Source organism: Pleurodeles waltl, chromosome 3_1 (genome assembly GCF_031143425.1).
Source record: "Pleurodeles waltl isolate 20211129_DDA chromosome 3_1, aPleWal1.hap1.20221129, whole genome shotgun sequence".
NCBI lineage: Eukaryota > Metazoa > Chordata > Amphibia > Caudata > Salamandridae > Pleurodeles > Pleurodeles waltl.
In genome coordinates this window covers 771,976,521-771,996,430 of record NC_090440.1, presented here as the reverse complement: position 1 = coordinate 771,996,430, position 19,910 = coordinate 771,976,521, and the positions used below count along the sequence as shown (strand labels likewise).

At 45.0% G+C, this 19,910-nt stretch overlaps 1 protein-coding gene across 3 annotated transcripts in view; it reads left to right on the top strand.

Annotated features, from left to right (window-relative positions):
* Positions 1-19,910, top strand: part of USP47 (ubiquitin specific peptidase 47) — a 1,215,141-nt gene that overhangs the window by 852,572 nt on the left and 342,659 nt on the right. For all 3 annotated transcript variants that reach the window (XM_069223601.1, XM_069223600.1, XM_069223599.1), the window contains one exon: positions 17,171-17,945. In XM_069223601.1, the coding sequence (XP_069079702.1) occupies positions 17,171-17,945 (775 nt within the window). The remainder of the gene's footprint in view (positions 1-17,170; positions 17,946-19,910) is intronic.

The following is a 19,910-nucleotide window of genomic DNA, read 5'->3' as shown; positions in this document are numbered from 1 at the left end:
GGACGCCTGCTGGGCGTTGCTGCACCGGTGGTCAGTTTCTCACGGGCCTGGGGGTGCGGGTGCAGTGCTTCTCCAGGCGTCGCATATCTTCATCCCGGGCAGTCGCGGTCAGTGGGGTCCTCGGGATTCCCTCTGCAGGCGTCTTCATGGGGGTGCAGAGAGGTCAGCCCAGGGTGGACACGTCGTCGGAGTTGCCTGGGGGCCTTCTCTGGCTAGTTGGTTTCTCTGGACACGGGCCGGGGCATCTGGTGCAGAGTAGTTGGACTCCCCCCTTCTGGAGTGAGGTGAGAGTTCCTTTACAGTTTATTTCTTGGTCTTCTTTTTGGACAGATCCGCTGTCCATGGGTTCAGGGTCGCCCCTAAATACTTAATTTAGGGATGTGTTAGGGTCAGAGGGCAGTAGCCTGTGGCTACTGTCCCTGATGGTGGCTACACCCTTGTTGTGCCCACTCCCTCTGGGGAGGGTGGCACATCCCTATCCCTCTTGGTCCTAATCCTCCAAAGCAAGATGAAGGAGGGGCTCACTTCAGCACTGAACACCTTAGGGGTGGTCTTGGCTGAGGGGGTGACTCAGAGTTTTTCTCATTATCCCTCCCGACTTGCCGCCAAAAGTGGGGGCTTGTACAGGGGTGGGCATCTCCACTAGCTGGAGTACACTGGGGGCACTGTAGCACCAGGCTGGAGGCTTTGAGGCTCACCGCCAGGTGTTGCAGTTCCTGCAGGGGGAGGTGTGAAGCACCTCCATCCAGGACAGGCTTTTTTTCTGACCACAGAGTGCACAAAGGCACTTCACCCCAAGTGTACAGAAACTCGTCTGGCAGTGGCAGGCTGTCAAAGACCGGTTAGCCTTGCACTAGCAGTTGGGCTAACATACAGGGGACATCTCTAAGATGCCCTATGTGTGCATTTTTTAAATATATCCCACACTGGCCTCAGTGTGGATTTATTGTGCTGAGAAGTTTGATACCAAACTTCTCAGATTTCAGTGTAGCCATAATGGAACTGTGGAGTTCGTGTTTGACAAACTCCCAGACCATATACTCTTTATGGCTACCCTGCACTTACAATGTCTAAGGTTTGGCTTAGACACTGTAGGGGCATAGTGCACATGCAACGATGCCCTCACCTGTGGTATAGTGCACCATGCCTCAGGGCTGTAAGGCCTGCTAGAGGGGTGACTTACCTATGCCACAGGCAGTAGGAATGTGGGCATGCCATCCTGAGGGGAGTGCCATGTCGACTGTCATTTTCTCCCCACCAGCACACACAAGCTGTGAGGAAGAGTGCATGTGCTGAGTGAGGGGTCTCCAGGGTGGCATAATACATGCTGCAGCCCTTCGAAACCTTCCCTGGCCACAGGGTACCAGTTACAAGCGACTTACCTGTGTGCCAGGGTTGTGCCAATTGTGGAGACAAAGGTACAGTTTAGGGAAAGAACATTGGTGGTGGTTAGCAGGGACCCAGCACACTTTCAAATCATAACTTAGAATCAGCAAAGGCAAAAAGTTAAGTGGTAACCCTACCAAGGAGGCATTTCCTTACACAATTGGCCTGGAGTAAGTCTCTGAGTGTGTGTTCCTCATGTATTGCCTGTGTGTGTACAACAAATGCTTAACACTACCCTCTGATAAGCCTACTGCTTGACCACACTACCACAGAATAGAGCATTAGAATTATAACTAATTTTGCCACTATCTTACCTCTAAGGGGAACCCTTGGACTCTGTGAACACTATTTCTTACTTTGAAATAGTATATACAGAGCCAACTCCCTACACTAGACAAAGAAAAAAGACAAAAATAAGTAAAGAAAAATAACAAAATGATCAGCCGCTCTGGATCCAGTGTCTCTGGCAGGACGGATTACGAATTTGATGTTGACTGTAGTTGAAGTCCTGCAACACCTTTTCTGGAAGCACTACAAGGCACCTGCAATGACACATTCCTGAAAGAAATATATCCAGTTGGTTGTTTGGGAAGAGTTTCATGTAGTTAAGCACCTGGAGTGAATATCTATTAGAAATGTTATTTTTATTCTGAACAAGAGTTGATGTGCAGAAGGCAATGTCCAGTCATATACACAGTATAAGCATCGCTTTATGTATAAATGAGAAGCTATTCAGACTGCAATAGCATATTATTTGTAAGTTGATGAATATGATGAAAGTGCGCTGTGTGAGTAACAATAATTCTACTTCTGGTAACAAATCATATGCGAGTCATATGTTTTTAACAAAAATAAATAGTTTTAAATGATGGACTCAAAGGATTGAAGGGTTAAGAATATTTTTACTGAAACCATGCAATATCCTTTTCTTCCCGACTTCAGCAAACCAGTCCACAGGACGTTTCACAAATATAGCATACATGAGGTTGGGGGCTACACATGAATGCATATTTCTGAGAATGGTCTAAATGCACTGTGGAAAAGATGTTGATTTGTAGTATTTGTCAACGCTTATGGAGTTAATCCACGTAGCTTAACTTTTTGAACTTGACAGTAATACAGGTTTATGCTTTTAAGGCCAGAAACGATGATTAGACTAACCCAATTACACACATCTTTTGCACCCACATTATGATGAACATTTGGCTACGCTTCTAATTAAGGCACTCAAGGAGCATGGTCCACATTTAGAAGTATGTAAATACTGCTGATCCAGATACGTTTTCATCTGAAGACAAGTGGGAGGTTTAGCCCGTTGTGGGTCTGATATTCCTGACATTTTTCAGGAAATAACTTTTATCTAGTGCCACATACCATAATTCTGTAGTTCAAATGTGTTGTAAATGGCAGGTGCCACTAGGTTCACACTGTAGCAGGTACCATTTTCCTTCAGAAATAAGTATAGTTAGTCCTAATAGCTTGTCATCACAGACTCAATTCACTGTGTGATGTAGCCATTTTTATTTGTGGTCCTTCCTTTTGGTCTAGCTTCTTCATCAGTGGAATTTACAAAGGCAATGGCAATAGTAACTGTACATCTACTTGTCCGTGCAATATTTGTGTGCCCCTATTTTGACAATTAGTTGATCAAAGCCATAACTGCAGAGTTGCTGTGATAGCAGCTTACAGGAAGAATCAAACTTTCGAAGTAGGAAAAAGTCATGTGATTTCCTTCCAGCAGGTTCATTACATACAGGCATTCCTGGGTACATGCCATCTTTGTACGTTTCTGCCAATGGGCATGATTAAGAGCATTCAGACAGTGGTTGTAAAAGTGGATGCCAACTCATACTGAACAGTATGCTCAGTATTTAGACTGCTGCCCTCTTTACATTTTTCTTGTGCAACGGCACCCTTGCACATGAGATCACTTTGGTGAATATTGCACCTTCAATGTAATGAGTATAATTGCAGAAAAGATTATTTTCTTCTTCTCATCACTCATGCAGGCTTTACTGTGCTGGCAGCAATCCCCAACAGAAATTTAGAATGCTGACAATTTAAAATGCCCTATCCCCAGACATGAAGATCTTGTCTTAGAAGCCTAATGTTCAATACTCTGTTTTCCACACATGGAAAAGCTTTTAAAATCAGCTTCATGCTTGTGGAACGGAGAGCAATGATGCTAGTACTGAATGTTTTTCGACCTCATCTAGAATGAAGAAAAGTGCAGAACAACAAGGTACGAGTGGGATCTAAAAATCTGGCAGATGACAGTAGCTAAGGAGAGTGGTCTGACAGCAGCTGATCTGGGGGAAGAGAACATACCTGTAGATAGCCTTGGCAGACAATTTGCTTGAATAATGAATATCAAATCTTACAGGACACAGCAAATTTGTTTTTAAAAGTGTGTAGTGTTCCTGAGATACACCTTTTTGTAACCAGAACAGATGTCCCCTTTTTTCCAATCTTAGTTCCTACTTGGAGAATCTCTGGGGGACACATGTTCTCTTAAGTGGTCATTTAACTGGCATTATACATATTGACTTATACCTCTGGTGCACCTGCAGGGCTCATATGATTCTGATCGTCACAGATTGAATATCCAGACCTTGCTGAGCTACACTGTGGCTCTCTGTTGCCCCTTGACTTAGTGGAAAACTTCCTGTCCTGGAAGGAAGGGCACTGAACACCTTAGGGGTGGTCTTGGCTGAGGGGGTGACTCCAAGTTTTTCTCATTATCCCTCCCGACTTGCCGCCAAAAGTGGGGGCTTGTACAGGGGTGGGCATCTCCACTAGCTGGAGTACACTGGGGGCACTGTAGCACCAGGCTGGAGGCTTTGAGGCTCACCGCCAGGTGTTGCAGTTCCTGCAGGGGGAGGTGTGAAGCACCTCCATCCAGGACAGGCTTTTTTTCTGACCACAGAGTGCACAAAGGCACTTCACCCCAAGTGTACAGAAACTCGTCTGGCAGTGGCAGGCTGTCAAAGACCGGTTAGCCTTGCACTAGCAGTTGGGCTAACATACAGGGGACATCTCTAAGATGCCCTATGTGTGCATTTTTTAAATATATCCCACACTGGCCTCAGTGTGGATTTATTGTGCTGAGAAGTTTGATACCAAACTTCTCAGATTTCAGTGTAGCCATAATGGAACTGTGGAGTTCGTGTTTGACAAACTCCCAGACCATATACTCTTTATGGCTACCCTGCACTTACAATGTCTAAGGTTTGGCTTAGACACTGTAGGGGCATAGTGCACATGCAACGATGCCCTCACCTGTGGTATAGTGCACCATGCCTCAGGGCTGTAAGGCCTGCTAGAGGGGTGACTTACCTATGCCACAGGCAGTAGGAATGTGGGCATGCCATCCTGAGGGGAGTGCCATGTCGACTGTCATTTTCTCCCCACCAGCACACACAAGCTGTGAGGAAGAGTGCATGTGCTGAGTGAGGGGTCTCCAGGGTGGCATAATACATGCTGCAGCCCTTCGAAACCTTCCCTGGCCACAGGGTACCAGTTACAAGCGACTTACCTGTGTGCCAGGGTTGTGCCAATTGTGGAGACAAAGGTACAGTTTAGGGAAAGAACATTGGTGGTGGTTAGCAGGGACCCAGCACACTTTCAAATCATAACTTAGAATCAGCAAAGGCAAAAAGTTAGGTGGTAACCCTACCAAGGAGGCATTTCCTTACACAATTGGCCTGGAGTAAGTCTCTGAGTGTGTGTTCCTCATGTATTGCCTGTGTGTGTACAACAAATGCTTAACACTACCCTCTGATAAGCCTACTGCTTGACCACACTACCACAGAATAGAGCATTAGAATTATAACTAATTTTGCCACTATCTTACCTCTAAGGGGAACCCTTGGACTCTGTGAACACTATTTCTTACTTTGGAATAGTATATACAGAGCCAACTCCCTACACTAGACAAAGAAAAAAGACAAAAATAAGTAAAGAAAAATAACAAAATGATCAGCCGCTCTGGATCCAGTGTCTCTGGCAGGACGGATTACGAATTTGATGTTGACTGTAGTTGAAGTCCTGCAACACCTTTTCTGGAAGCACTACAAGGCACCTGCAATGACACATTCCTGAAAGAAATATATCCAGTTGGTTGTTTGGGAAGAGTTTCATGTAGTTAAGCACCTGGAGTGAATATCTATTAGAAATGTTATTTTTATTCTGAACAAGAGTTGATGTGCAGAAGGCAATGTCCAGTCATATACACAGTATAAGCATCGCTTTATGTATAAATGAGAAGCTATTCAGACTGCAATAGCATATTATTTGTAAGTTGATGAATATGATGAAAGTGCGCTGTGTGAGTAACAATAATTCTACTTCTGGTAACAAATCATATGCGAGTCATATGTTTTTAACAAAAATAAATAGTTTTAAATGATGGACTCAAAGGATTGAAGGGTTAAGAATATTTTTACTGAAACCATGCAATATCCTTTTCTTCCCGACTTCAGCAAACCAGTCCACAGGACGTTTCACAAATATAGCATACATGAGGTTGGGGGCTACACATGAATGCATATTTCTGAGAATGGTCTAAATGCACTGTGGAAAAGATGTTGATTTGTAGTATTTGTCAACGCTTATGGAGTTAATCCAGGTAGCTTAACTTTTTGAACTTGACAGTAATACAGGTTTATGCTTTTAAGGCCAGAAACGATGATTAGACTAACACAATTACACACATCTTTTGCACCCACATTATGATGAACATTTGGCTACGCTTCTAATTAAGGCACTCAAGGAGCATGGTCCACATTTAGAAGTATGTAAATACTGCTGATCCAGATACGTTTTCATCTGAAGACAAGTGGGAGGTTTAGCCCGTTGTGGGTCTGATATTCCTGACATTTTTCAGGAAATAACTTTTATCTAGTGCCACATACCATAATTCTGTAGTTCAAATGTGTTGTAAATGGCAGGTGCCACTAGGTTCACACTGTAGCAGGTACCATTTTCCTTCAGAAATAAGTATAGTTAGTCCTAATAGCTTGTCATCACAGACTCAATTCACTGTGTGATGTAGCCATTTTTATTTGTGGTCCTTCCTTTTGGTCTAGCTTCTTCATCAGTGGAATTTACAAAGGCAATGGCAATAGTAACTGTACATCTACTTGTCCGTGCAATATTTGTTTGCCCCTATTTTGACAATTAGTTGATCAAAGCCATAACTGCAGAGTTGCTGTGATAGCAGCTTACAGGAAGAATCAAACTTTCGAAGTAGGAAAAAGTCATGTGATTTCCTTCCAGCAGGTTCATTACATACAGGCATTCCTGGGTACATGCCATCTTTGTACGTTTCTGCCAATGGGCATGATTAAGAGCATTCAGACAGTGGTTGCAAAAGTGGATGCCAACTCATACTGAACAGTATGCTCAGTATTTAGACTGCTGCCCTCTTTACATTTTTCTTGTGCAACGGCACCCTTGCACATGAGATCACTTTGGTGAATATTGCACCTTCAATGTAATGAGTATAATTGCAGAATAGATTATTTTCTTCTTCTCATCACTCATGCAGGCTTTACTGTGCTGGCAGCAATCCCCAACAGAAATTTAGAATGCTGACAATTTAAAATGCCCTATCCCCAGACATGAAGATCTTGTCTTAGAAGCCTAATGTTCAATACTCTGTTTTCCACACATGGAAAAGCTTTTAAAATCAGCTTCATGCTTGTGGAACGGAGAGCAATGATGCTAGTACTGAATGTTTTTCGACCTCATCTAGAATGAAGAAAAGTGCAGAACAACAAGGTACGAGTGGGATCTAAAAATCTGGCAGATGACAGTAGCTAAGGAGAGTGGTCTGACAGCAGCTGATCTGGGGGAAGAGAACATACCTGTAGATAGCCTTGGCAGACAATTTGCTTGAATAATGAATATCAAATCTTACAGGACACAGCAAATTTGTTTTTAAAAGTGTGTAGTGTTCCTGAGATACACCTTTTTGTAACCAGAACAGATGTCCCCTTTTTTCCAATCTTAGTTCCTACTTGGAGAATCTCTGGGGGACACATGTTCTCTTAAGTGGTCATTTAACTGGCATTATACATATTGACTTATACCTCTGGTGCACCTGCAGGGCTCATATGATTCTGATCGTCACAGATTGAATATCCAGACCTTGCTGAGCTACACTGTGGCTCTCTGTTGCCCCTTGACTTAGTGGAAAACTTCCTGTCCTGGAAGGAAGGGCAGTGTTCCACTCCAATCTCAAGGCATGACCTACATGTTTGATAATTGGTTAAGTTATTTTTATGTTTACTCCGGAGGTTCTAAACAATTCTGATGGTGTGGATACTTTTTACCAGTTTGCCTATTCCAGCAGATGGGTGGGCAACTTGCTTGTTAGGAAAACCAGATTCTGCAGTTCATGTTATGCCTAGCAGAGAAAGACCCGAAAATTGTATAATTAGGGCTATCCTGCAGCAGTTTCAACTTGCACTCATAAACTGTACCAAATAAAACTAACCAAACTACCAATGGTATCAAAGTTGATGAATGGTCTCAGATTTTGGAATGACCTCCCTCAACACATCAGTGCCTCCTAGCTTCTTGAATTCAGCAAGAAGCTAAAGATGTAGGAAGTTGGCTCTGTTTATACTATCTCAAAGTAAGAGATGGTGTGCACAGAGTCCAAGGGTTCCTGTAGGAAGTTGGCTCTGTATATACAATTTCAAAGTAAGAAGTAGTGTTCACAGAGTCCAAGGGTTCCCCTTAGAGGTAAGATAGTGACAAAATTAGATAATTCTAATGCTCTATTTTGTGGTAGTGTGGTAGAGCAGTAGGCTTATCAGAGGGTAGTGTTAAGCATTTGTTGTACACACACAGGCAATAAATGAGGAACACACACTCAAAGACTTACTCCAGGCCAATAGTTTTTATATTGAAAAATATATGTTCTTAGTTTACTTTAAGTACCACATGTTCAAGATTTACATCAAACACTTTAACCCCTACGGTGCTTTGGACGAGGTGATCTCGTCCAAGGCAACGGTTCCCGGGTGCCTTGGACGCGATCACCTCGTCCTGCACCCAGGAACTGGGGGGGAGCGCTAGCGCTCCCCCCATGGGCTCCCTACTCCACCCCAACCCCCCACCCCCCACCCCCGGTGGTGGATGGAAGGGGATGCCCTTCCACCGCCGACCCCCCCGTGACGTCAGCGCGCATCGTGCGCTGACAATCACAGAGGGCCTCCTCCCATCGCGCTGCATTTCTCTTTCGATCACGTGGGGGAGGCCCAGAGAGGCTTCAAATGGAAGGAAAGGAATTTCCTTCCCTTTGAAGTCTCTCTGAGCGTTTCAAAAGGCGGATTGCAAAGCCCACTAGACACCAGGGATTTTGTTTGTTTTTAAAAATTGGCAATAAGGGAGCGACCCCTTGGGCAAGGGTAGCTCCCAGGGGGGGCATTTTTTTTGGAAGGCCTTTTCTGACCACACCCCCCACCCCACTCCCCCCCCCCCCCCCCCCCTAGGCACCAGGGATAATTTTTTTGGGAGGTGGGGAGCGACCCCTTAGGCAAGTGTCACTCCCCTAGGGGGCAAATTATATTTAGGCCAAGGGGGGGCAGATTGGCCTATTTTTATGAGGCCAATCTGCCCCTAAGGGGGACAGAAACCACTAGACACCAGGGATTTTTTTTTTACGTGAATTTAACGCAAGGGGAGCGACCCCTTAGGCAAGGGTCTCTCCCCTGGAGAGGCAAATTTATTTTAGGCCATTTCTGCCCCCCTGTGGGGCAGATCATCCTATTTTAATTAGGCCGATCAGCCCCCATGGGGGGCAGAAACCACTAGGCACCGGGGATTTTTGTTGTTGTTTTGTTTTACAGATGGGGAGCGACCCCTTGGGCAAGGGTCGGTCCCCTGGAGGGGAAAATTGTATTTAGGCCATCTCCGCCCCCTTTGGGGGCAGATCGGCCGATTTTTGCTACGCCAATCTGCCCCCAAGGGGGGCAGAAACCACTAGGCTTTGGGGATTTTTTTTTTTTTGCGCCAATGTCACGCAGGGGGAGCGACCCCGTAGGCAAGGGTCGCTCCCAGGGTGGGGTGTTTTTGGGGGGGGGTGGGGGCATATTTATTTTAGGCCATTTCTGCCTCCCTTGGGGGCAGATCGGCCTATTGTTATTAGGTCAATCTGACCCCAAGGGGGCAGAAACCACTAGGCACCGGGGATTTTTTTTTTTGTGTCAATGTCACGCAAGGGGAGCGACCCCGTAGGCAAGGGTCGCTCCTGGGGGAGGGGGTTGGGGAATTTATTTTAGGCCATTTATGCCCCCCCCCCATTGTTATTAGGCCGATCTGCCCCCGGGGGGGCAGAATCCTCTAGGCGCCAGGGCAATTTTTTTTTTTTTTAGATGGGGAGCGACCCATTAGGCAAGGGTCGCTCCCCTGGGGGGCACATTGTATTTAAACCATTTCTGCCCCCCTTGGGGGCATATTGGCCGATTTTAGGTCAATCTGCCCCCAAGAGGGCAGAAACCACTAGGCAGCGGGATTTTTTTTTTTTTTGCGCCAATGTCACGCAAGGGGAGCGACCCCGTAGGCAAGGGTCGCTCCCGGGGGGAGGGTTGGGGGGAGTAAATTTATTTTAGGCCATTTCTGCCTCCCCCCCCCCCCCCCCCCCCCACACAGGTAGGCACTTTGCAAAAAAACACCTCTGTTTTCTATGAAAAAATGTGATGTGTCTACGTTGTGTTTTGGGGCATTTCCTTTCATGGGCGCTAGGCCTACCCACACAAGTGAGGTACCATTTTTATCAGGAGACTTGGGGGAACGCTGGGTGGAAGGAAATTCGTGGCTCCTCTCAGATTCCAGAACTTTGTCACCGAAATAAGAGAAAAACTTGTTTTTTGGGCCAAATTTTGAGGTTTGCAAAGGATTCTGGGTAACAGAACCTGGTCAGAGCCCCACAAGTCACCCCATCTTGGATTCCCCTAGGTCTCTAGTTTGCAAAAATGCACAGGTTTGGTAGGTTTCCGCAGGTGCGCTAGAGGCCAAAATCTACAGGTAGGCATTTTGCAAAAAACACCTCTGTTTTCTATCAAAAATTGTGATGTGTCAACGTTGTGTTTTGGGGCATTTCCTGTCGCGGGTGCTAGGCCTACCCACACAAGTGAGGTATCATTTTTATCGGGAGACTTGGGGGAACATAGAATAGCAAAACAACTGTTATTGCCCCTTGTCTTTCTCTACATTTTTTCCTTCGAAATATAAGAGTGTGTGTAAAAAAGACATCTATTTGAGAAATGCCCTGTAATTCACATGCTAGTATGGGCACCCCGGAATTCCGAGATGTGCAAATAACCACTGCTCCTCAACATCTTGTGCCCATTTTGGGAATACAAAGGTTTTCTTGATAGCTATTTTTCACTCTTTATATTTCAGCAAATGAATTGCTGTATACCCGGTATAGAATGAAAACCCACTGCAGAGTGCAGCTCATTTATTGGCTCTTGGTACCTAGGGTTCTTCATGAAGCCCTATATATCTCGCAACCAGAAGAGTCCAGCAGACGTAACGGTATATTGCTTCCAAAAATCTGGCATTGCAGGAAAAAGTTACAGAGTAAAACGTAGAGAAAAATTGCTGTTTTGTTCACCTCAATTTCAATATTTTTTTTCTCCAGTTATTCTCTGTATGAAACCCTTGTAGGATCTACACAAATTACCCCTTGCTGAATTCAGAAATTTGTCTACTTTGCAGAAATGTTTAGGTTTCTGTCACTGACTGGAAGGAGGCTGAAAGCACAAAAAATCGTAAAAATGGGGTAGGTCCCAGTAAAATGCCAAATTTGTGTTGAAAAATTGAGTTTTCTGATTCAAGTCTGCCTGTTCCTGAAAGCTTGGAAGCTGGTGATTTTAGCACTGCAAACCCTTTGTTGATGCCATTTTCAGGGGAAAAATCACAAGTCTGCAGCCACTTTTTCCCCTTTTTTTTTTTTTTTTTTTTTTTAAACAGCATTTTCACCTTATTTTGGCTAATTTCTTGGCCTCCTTCAGGGGAACCCACAAAGTCTGGGTACCTCTAGAATCCCTAGGATGTTGGAAAAAAGGACACAAATTTGGCTTGACTAGCTATGTGGACAAAAAGTTATGATGGCCTAAGCACGAACTGCCCCAAATAGCCCCTGTGGCGCTGAGGGTTTGTTTTGTGTGCCTGTTTGTGTGTCCCCCAGTGCTCTACAAAACCCCCCTAGTCTTCTCCCCGAGGACGCAGGTACGTACCTGCTAGCAGACTGAAACCAGAGCACCCGTGTTCTCCATAGGCGCCTATGTGTTTTGTGCCCTCCTTTGACCTCTGTACCTGACCGGCCCTGTGTTGCTGGTGCTGTGGCTTTGGGGTTGCCTTGAACCCCCAACGGTGGGCTACCTATGCCCAGGAGACTGACTGTTTAAGTGCTTTACCTGAGAAACCTAACCAAACTTACCTCCCCCAGGAACTGTTGATTTTTGCAGTGTCCATTTTTAAAATAGCTTATTGCCATTTTAACTAAAACTGTGTGTACTACTGTTTTGAATCAAAGTTCTATACTTACCTGTGTGAAGTACCTTGCATTTTGTGTACTTACCTCAAATCTTGAATCTTGTGGTTCTAAAATAAACTAAGAAAATATATTTATCTATATAAAAACTATTGGCCTGGAGTTGTCTTTGAGTGTGTGTTCCTCATTTATTGCCTGTGTGTGTACAACAAATGCTTAACACTACCCTCTGATAAGCCTACTGCTCGACCACACTACCACAAAATAGAGCATTAGTATTATCTAATTTTGCCACTATCAACCTCTAAGGGGAACCCTTGGACTCTGTGCACACTAACTCTCACTTTGAGATAGTATATACAGAGCGAACTTCCTACATCTCTGCTTTCTTAAGGTTACCTGATCAGCATTCCTTATTTAAATCTCCCATATTTGGGAGGTTCTTAAAGGCCTCGCACATCTTTTTTCTCCTATCCCATTCATCATGCCCCAATGTGATTTCAACTTGGTCTTAACTTACCTTATGTGTACCCCGTTTGAACCGCTTCACAACTGTCCTCTAAGGCTCTTAATTATAAAGATTGTCTTCCGAGTTGCCATTACTTCTGTCCGCAGAGTTAGTGAACTCCAGGCTCTGTTATCTAAGCCATCTTTTCTTGACAAAGTGGTGCTGCGCAGAATGGCTTCTTTTCTACCCAAGGTAGTGACACCCTTCCATATGGGACAGTCCATCACGTTGCCTACCTTTTATTCACCGCCACATTCCTCTCATGAAGAGGAGAGACTCCACCATGTGGACCGAAAAAGAATGTTGGCGTTCTATCTTGATCGCACCAAAGACTTCCGGGTGGACGATCAACTGTTTGTGGACTATGTGGGTGCAAAGAAGGGGAAGGCGGTGCAGAAAACGACCATTTTAAGATGGGTATTCTTATGCATGAAAATGTGCTACGCTCTGGCTAAAAAGCAACCCCCTGAAGGTTTGCGTGCTCACTCCACCAGAGCAACTGCTATCACAGCGCTAGCATGGGGTGTTCCAGTCCTGGATATTTGTCAGGAAGCAACATGGGCATCTCTGCACACTTTTGCTAAGCACTACTGCCTGGACAATCAGGTCCGAAGTGATGGCTACTTAGGCCGTTCGGTCCTGCAGGACTTTTTGGTGTGATCTCAGTTCTCAGGCCCACCCCCGGGGGATGGTATTGCTCGGGGTATCTATTCAAAGGTACCGACTCCACCTGACGGCACACAGAGGTAGTGCTCAGAGAAAAATTCTCTGGATCCAGTCTGACACCTGGGGAAAAATTCTAAGGTAAGGAATCTGCAAGTAGAATGTCTCTACCAGATATTTTGTTACCGAATGTAAGTAACTTGTACGTTTAGCATACATAATACTTCTTTGTGGTTTTTGGACATGCAATGTTAAGCACGCTGGTCGGTAAGCAAACCAGAAGGTAACCTCTTTCTGTTAGGTACGGTTGTAGGATGCTGGCTCTGTATATACTATATCAAAATGAGATATAGTGTGCACAGAGTCCAGGGGTTCCTCAAGAGGCTTGAGAGAGGCAATAATAGATAATATTAATGCTCTATTTGTAGTAGTGTGGTCGAGCAGTTAGGCTTATCAGGGTAGTGTTAAGCATTTGTTGTACACACACAGGAAATAAATGAGAACACACACTCAATGACTTAACTCCAGGCCAGTAGGCTTTTATATAAAAAATATTATTTTCTTAATTTATTTTAGAACCACAAGATTCAAATTGCAGGTAAGTGCGTTAAATGTAAGGTACTTTGCATGGGTCTAGATAGAACTTTGAATCAAAACAGTAATGTACACAGTTTGGCATGAAATGGCAATAAGCTATTGTAACTTTCCCCTCAGGTGCCAGTCCTTTCTTTGGCTATTTGGGGCAGTTTGCGCTTAGGCCCTCATAACCTTTAGTCCACATAAGCTTCCCACGCCAAATGTGCATCCTTTTTTTCCCAACATCCTAGGGATTCTAGAGGTACCCAGACTTTGTGGGTTTCCCTGAAGGAGACCAAGAAATTAACCAAAATACAGTGGAAATTTTATGTTTTTTTCTTCAAAAAATTTGAAAAAAGGGCTGCAGAGTAAGACTTGGTTTATTTTCCCTGAATATGGCATCAACAAAGGGTTTGCGGTGCTAAAATCACCAGCTTCCCACCTTTCAGGAACAGGTAGACTTGAATCAGAAAACCCAATTTTTCACACAACTTTGGCATTTTACTGGGACATTCCCCATTTTTACTATTTTTTGTGCTTTCAGCCTCCTTCCAGTTAGTGACAGAAATGGGTGTGAAACCAGTGCTATATCCCAGAAAGCTAACCATTTCTGAAAAGTATACAAAATTCTGAATTCAGCAGGGGGTAATTTGTGTAGATCCTACAAGGTTTTCCTACAGAAAATAACAGCTGAAATAAAAAAATAAAAATGTAATTGAGGTAAAAAAAAAACAGCCATTTTTCTCAATGTTTTACTCTGTAACTTTTTCTGGTTGCAGAGATATAAAGGTCTTGTAGGTTCATCAAGAACCCTAGGTACCCAGAGCCAATGAATGAGCTGCCCCTTGCAATGGGTTTTCATTGTATAGCGATCATACAGCAATTCATTTGGTGAAATATAAAAAGTGAAAAATAGGTATCAAGAAAACCTTTGTATTTCCAAAATGGCCACAAGATAAGGTGTTAAGAAGCAGTGGTTATTTGTACACCTCTGAATTCCGGGGTCCCCATACTGGCATGTGAATTACAGGGCATTTCTCAAATAGATGTGTTTTTTAAATACTGTCTTACATTTGTAAGGAAAAAATGTGGAGAAAGACAAGGGGCAGTAACACTAGTTCTGCTATTCTGTGTTCCCCCATGTCTCCCGATAAAAAGGTTACCTCACTTGGGGTACGCCCCAAAATGCAACATGGACACATCACATTTTTACATTGACAACTTACATGTTTTTTGGAAAGTGTCTACCTGTGGATTTTGGCTTCTAGCTCAGCGAGCACCTAGGGAAATCTACCAAACCTCTGCATTTTTGAAAACTAGACTCGAAGGGGAATCCAGGATTAGGTGACTTGTGGCTCTCACCAGGTTCTGTTACATACAATCCTTTGCAAACCTCAAAATTTGGCAAAAAAAACATGTTTTCCTCCCATTTCGGTGATAGAAAGTTCTGCAATCTAAAAAGAGCCACAAATTTCCTTCCACCCAGCCTTCCCCCAAGTCTTCCGATACAAATGGTACCTCACTTTTGTGTGTAGGCCGAGTGCCCCGACAGGAAATGCCCCAAAACAATATGTGGACACATCAAAATTATCAAGTACAAAGCTACCTGTTTTTGCGGGGAGGGCATCTGCGTCTTTGGTCCTGGGCTCAGCAGCCATCTAGGGAAACCTACCAAACCCAAACTTTCCTGAAAACTAGACACCAGAGGGAGTCCAGGGAGGTGTGACTTGTGTGGATCCCCCAGGGTTTTCCTACCCAGAATCCTCAGCAAACCTCAAATTAAGCTTAAAAAAAAAAAAAAAAGAAAATCACATGTTCCCACATTTCTGTTTGGGATCACCACACCGGGACAAATTTCCTACCACCCAATGTTCCTCTCAGTCTCAAGTTAAAAATGATACCTCACTTGTATAGGTGGGCCAAGTACCTGTGACAGGGGAAAGTCAAAAACATGTTGAAAATGAGGGAGAACCAAAGCGGGTCCAAAAGGGCAGTTTGAAAAAAATAAATATATATATATTTGAAGCTGACAAGTGGGGCAAAATTTTTATTGGTATAGATGCAACAGTGCTGGTAGTGGGAATTGTGTGGATTCCTGAAGATTCCGCAAGGTTCCATAACAAAAATGTGGGGAAAATGTGTGATTTCAAGCAAAGTTGAAGGTTTGCTTGGCATTGTGGGTAGGAAAATGGTGCTAGGTGCATGTGAAGCACACCACCCTGGACTCACGCAGATGCTTAGTTTTCAGATGTGTCTAGGTCTCGTAGATTTTTCTACATGGCAGCGTCGCAAATGGCAAAAAGTACAGCCCTCACCATTCCAAGTGGAACGATTTTGAGAGTTAGCCAAACTCTCATAGCCCAAATGTAAAACCGAAACCCAAAATAATCAAATGTCCACTTGCTTGCTGTGGGATAAGATGTTTTAGTGTGCGGGTGAGAGCTGAAAGACTTACCCCCTTCAGTTGGGGTAGGGGCATAACCATGCCCATACTGGGTGGGAGCCACCACCCCACTATTTTTTTTTATTTCCTGGCATCTAGTAGACTTTCTGCAACACCCCCGTCCCCCTCCCTCCCCGGGGTGTGGATCAGGGGTATTTGCCCCATCTGCCCACTGGTGTGCAGAACAACTTTGTCCCCATTTATTTTGGGTGGAGTATAGCCATACCTCCACCGCGTTATTTTGGGAAAAAAACTTCCCTGGTTTCTGGTGGGCTTTCTGCCCCCCTTGGGGGCAGATGGAACTTCCAAAAATAGGCCAATCTGCCTCCAAGAGGGGCAGAAATGGCCAGCAGTAATGTGCCCCCACGGGGAGCGACCCTTGCCCAAGGGGCTGCCCCCCCCCAAACAAAACACACACACCAGTCCCTGGTGCATAAGTGGTTCCTGCCCCCCCGGGGGCAAATCGGCCTGATAGAAATAGGCCGATCTCCCCCCCCCGGGGGGGTGGGGGCAGAAATGGCCTAAAATAAAATTGCCCCCCAGAGGACTGACCCTTGCCTAAGGGGGTGCTTCCCTCCTGGTAAGAAAAAAAGTAAACAATCTCTGGTGTCTAGAGGTTTCTGCCCCCATATTTACAGTAGGCTACATCTGCCCGGGGGAGGGGGGCAGAAAAGGCCTTAAAAAAATGTTACCCCCCTGGGGAGCGGCCCTTGCCGAAGGGGCTGCTCCCCTTATGCACAAATATAAAAACAATAAAAAAACTCCCTGGTGTCTAGTGGGCATTTCTGCAGCCTGATTGCTTAACGATGAGATGAGATTGAGATTGGATTTCAAAGGTAACCATTCCTATCCTTGGTTAAAAAATAAATACACTCGTCCTCCCACTGCACAAGACTGGATGAAATGGGACCCTGGACACTAACAGTAAGAGGCTCTAAGGTGAGTAATTTAAGATTTTTTTTTGTCAAACAATTTGGCTGTTTTTTTAAGTAAGTAGTTATTCACTGTAACAGTACCTGATACTGCTATTTTTTCTTATAACCACTGTGGCAACTTATATTCAACAATCTGTTTATATTTGTAGGTATTTGCTGAAAGTTCTTATTCTCTGGATCATCAAACAACTTTTACTGACTCCCATTTATGGAAACTTTTAGATCGCCATGCAAACACCATCAGACTTCATATTGTATTGCCTGAGAGGTCTCCTGGGCATGTTAGGAGCATGACTCAATTAGCAGGAGGTGATTCAGTTAACACAGAGGAAACCTATGAAAGAGTTAGAGTTTCTAACACTAAATCTGTTGATGCCGTTCTTGAACAAAGCACTGAAAAGCTGAAAAGTCTATCATTGCAACATCAGGAAGTAGGTGACAATGATGACAGCAGCAAGAGCACAGACACTAGTGACTTTGAAAATATTTATTCACCTCTTAATGAAGTGGACTCTTCTGCATCAGCGTCAGCAGACACCAGAGAACTTGAAAACCGGATTCCATCTACAGATCCAGAGAATAATTTTCAATCTGAAGAACGATCGGACTCTGATGTAAATAATGACAGAAGTACAAGCTCTGTGGACAGCGATATTCTCAGTTCTAGTCACAGTAGTGACACATTATGTAATGCAGACAGTGCCCCGATCCCCTTAGCCAATGGGCTGGACTCCCACAGCATCACAAGCAGTAGGAGATCAAGAGCAAATGAAGGCAAAAAAGAGACTTGGGATACCGCTGAGGAGGATTCTGGAACAGACAGTGAATATGATGAGAGTGGCAAAAGTAGAGAAGAAGCACAATATATGTATTTCAAGGCTGACGCTATTTCTGGGGAAACTGGATCAGGAGAAAAACAAAGAAGTATGTATACACACCTTTAGCATGCTTAATTTAAATGTATATGTGCTTATTATTAGCAGCCCTTGTGCAATGTCCCCCTCCCAAAAATATTTTATATCTGATAGAGACTTCTAGTTGCAGGTTCCTTTCCTTTGAATTTCCCCAGGCATCAGACTGAATCTGGAGAATTTTTCTTCGAGCAGTACCTCTGCACGCCGTCAGGTGGAATCGGTCGACTCTGCAGGCGTCGTTGGTGTTGTGCTCGCCATACTGACGTCGCGGTCTAAAAATAGACGCCACTCCGTCGCACTGACCTCAGTTCTTTTCTTTCCGCGCCAGCCTACGTGCAGATCCGGACAAAAGCTACCTCAGTCATTTTCTGACTACGTCGATGTTTTTGTCGTATTTTTGACGAGTTCGGGGATGCGTCAAGGGATGTCCCGTGAGACCAGATTCAAGCCCTGCGACTCCTGTCACCGAACTATGTTGGTGACGGATCCGCACCTTGTTTGCTTATGGTGTTTGGAGCGCGATCACGACCCGAAGTTGTGCTCCGAGTGTCGGGCCATGAACCCGAAGGCTTTGAGGGAGCGGTCCCTATAGCTCATGGTGGCCCGACACTCGACTCTGCGGCTCTCACGGTCTCGTTTGAGAGGAAGGTCTTGAGATCAGCCGCGGAGTCACCACCACTCTTTGTTCTCCAAGTCATCGGGGCATTTGGGTCATACAAACAAGAAATCAAAGAAAGTCAAGCGTTCTTCTACTTCACCCTATCGATCGGATGATACGACGCGAGAAAAGCGTCGACTCACTAAGCCTCCATCAATGGAGCCTTCTTCTGGGTCGGCTCTGCGATTCCCCGACTTCCCGGGAGCCGAAGCCACCCCCGTCCAACTCAGAGTTTTACGAGGCCATGCGCCTTATTTTTGGGCGGTCCGACCCACCTTTGAAGCCTTCGAGCACAGGTGAGTCACTTGGGATCCCTTTGGTTTCAAAGCCATTGGCTTCAGCCTTGGCTCCGGAGGGCCCCGCCAGATCCAATCGTGGATCTGTCCTGACACCGTTCATGCCACGGCGACCTTCCCCGGTGGGGGATAAGAAGTCAATGCTCCTGATGTCGGTTGGGCCCACAATAGACGTCGATCCATTACTCATACCCGACGACACGGAGCCGGAACAACGTCTATCAACGGCGATTCCGATCTCTATGGTCTCTCCTGGGCCTAGGGTTGATCCAGACCCTTATTCTTGTGGATATGGATACGGGGAGAGTATGAACGGGTCGCTGGACCCTTTAGAATACCAGTGTGACCCACAAAGGGACTGGGTGCAGGATTTGGGTGATGCCAATGCACTAGACACCTCCCCTGACACTGGTATGCTCTCCTCCTAGCGTGGCTACGGAGGAGGGTGCTTCTTAGTCTATGGTGGTGAGAAGGTCGGCTGAGGTCTTGGACCTCGAGCTTCTTTTTGTGGAGGTTAGGCCTAACATCCTAACCGACGTGCTTCATCCAGGGTCTTCATCTTCCGAGCCCCTTCCTTCAATGAAGCACTGACAGACGTCCTTTTGGGTACTTGGTCCAGACCCAGCACAGGGTGTAGGAAGTTGGCTCTGTATATACTATCTCAAAGTGAGAGATACTGTGCACAAAGTCCAAGGGTTCCCCTTAGAGGTTGATAGTGGCAAAATTAGATCATTCTAATGCTCTATTTTGTGGTAGTGTGGTCGAGCATTAGGCTTATCAGACGGTAGTGTCAAGCATTTGTTGTACACACACAGGCAATAAATGTGGAACAAACACTCAAAGACTTAACTCCAGGCCAATAGTTTGTATATAGAAAAATATATTTTCTTAATTTATTTTAGAACCACAAGATTCTGGGAGGAGGCACAAAGAGGGTGTAGCCACCCTCCAGGACAGTAGCCATTGGCTAATTCAAAGTTCCCAACTTCCCTGTGTGGAGTACCTTGCATTTTATGTATTT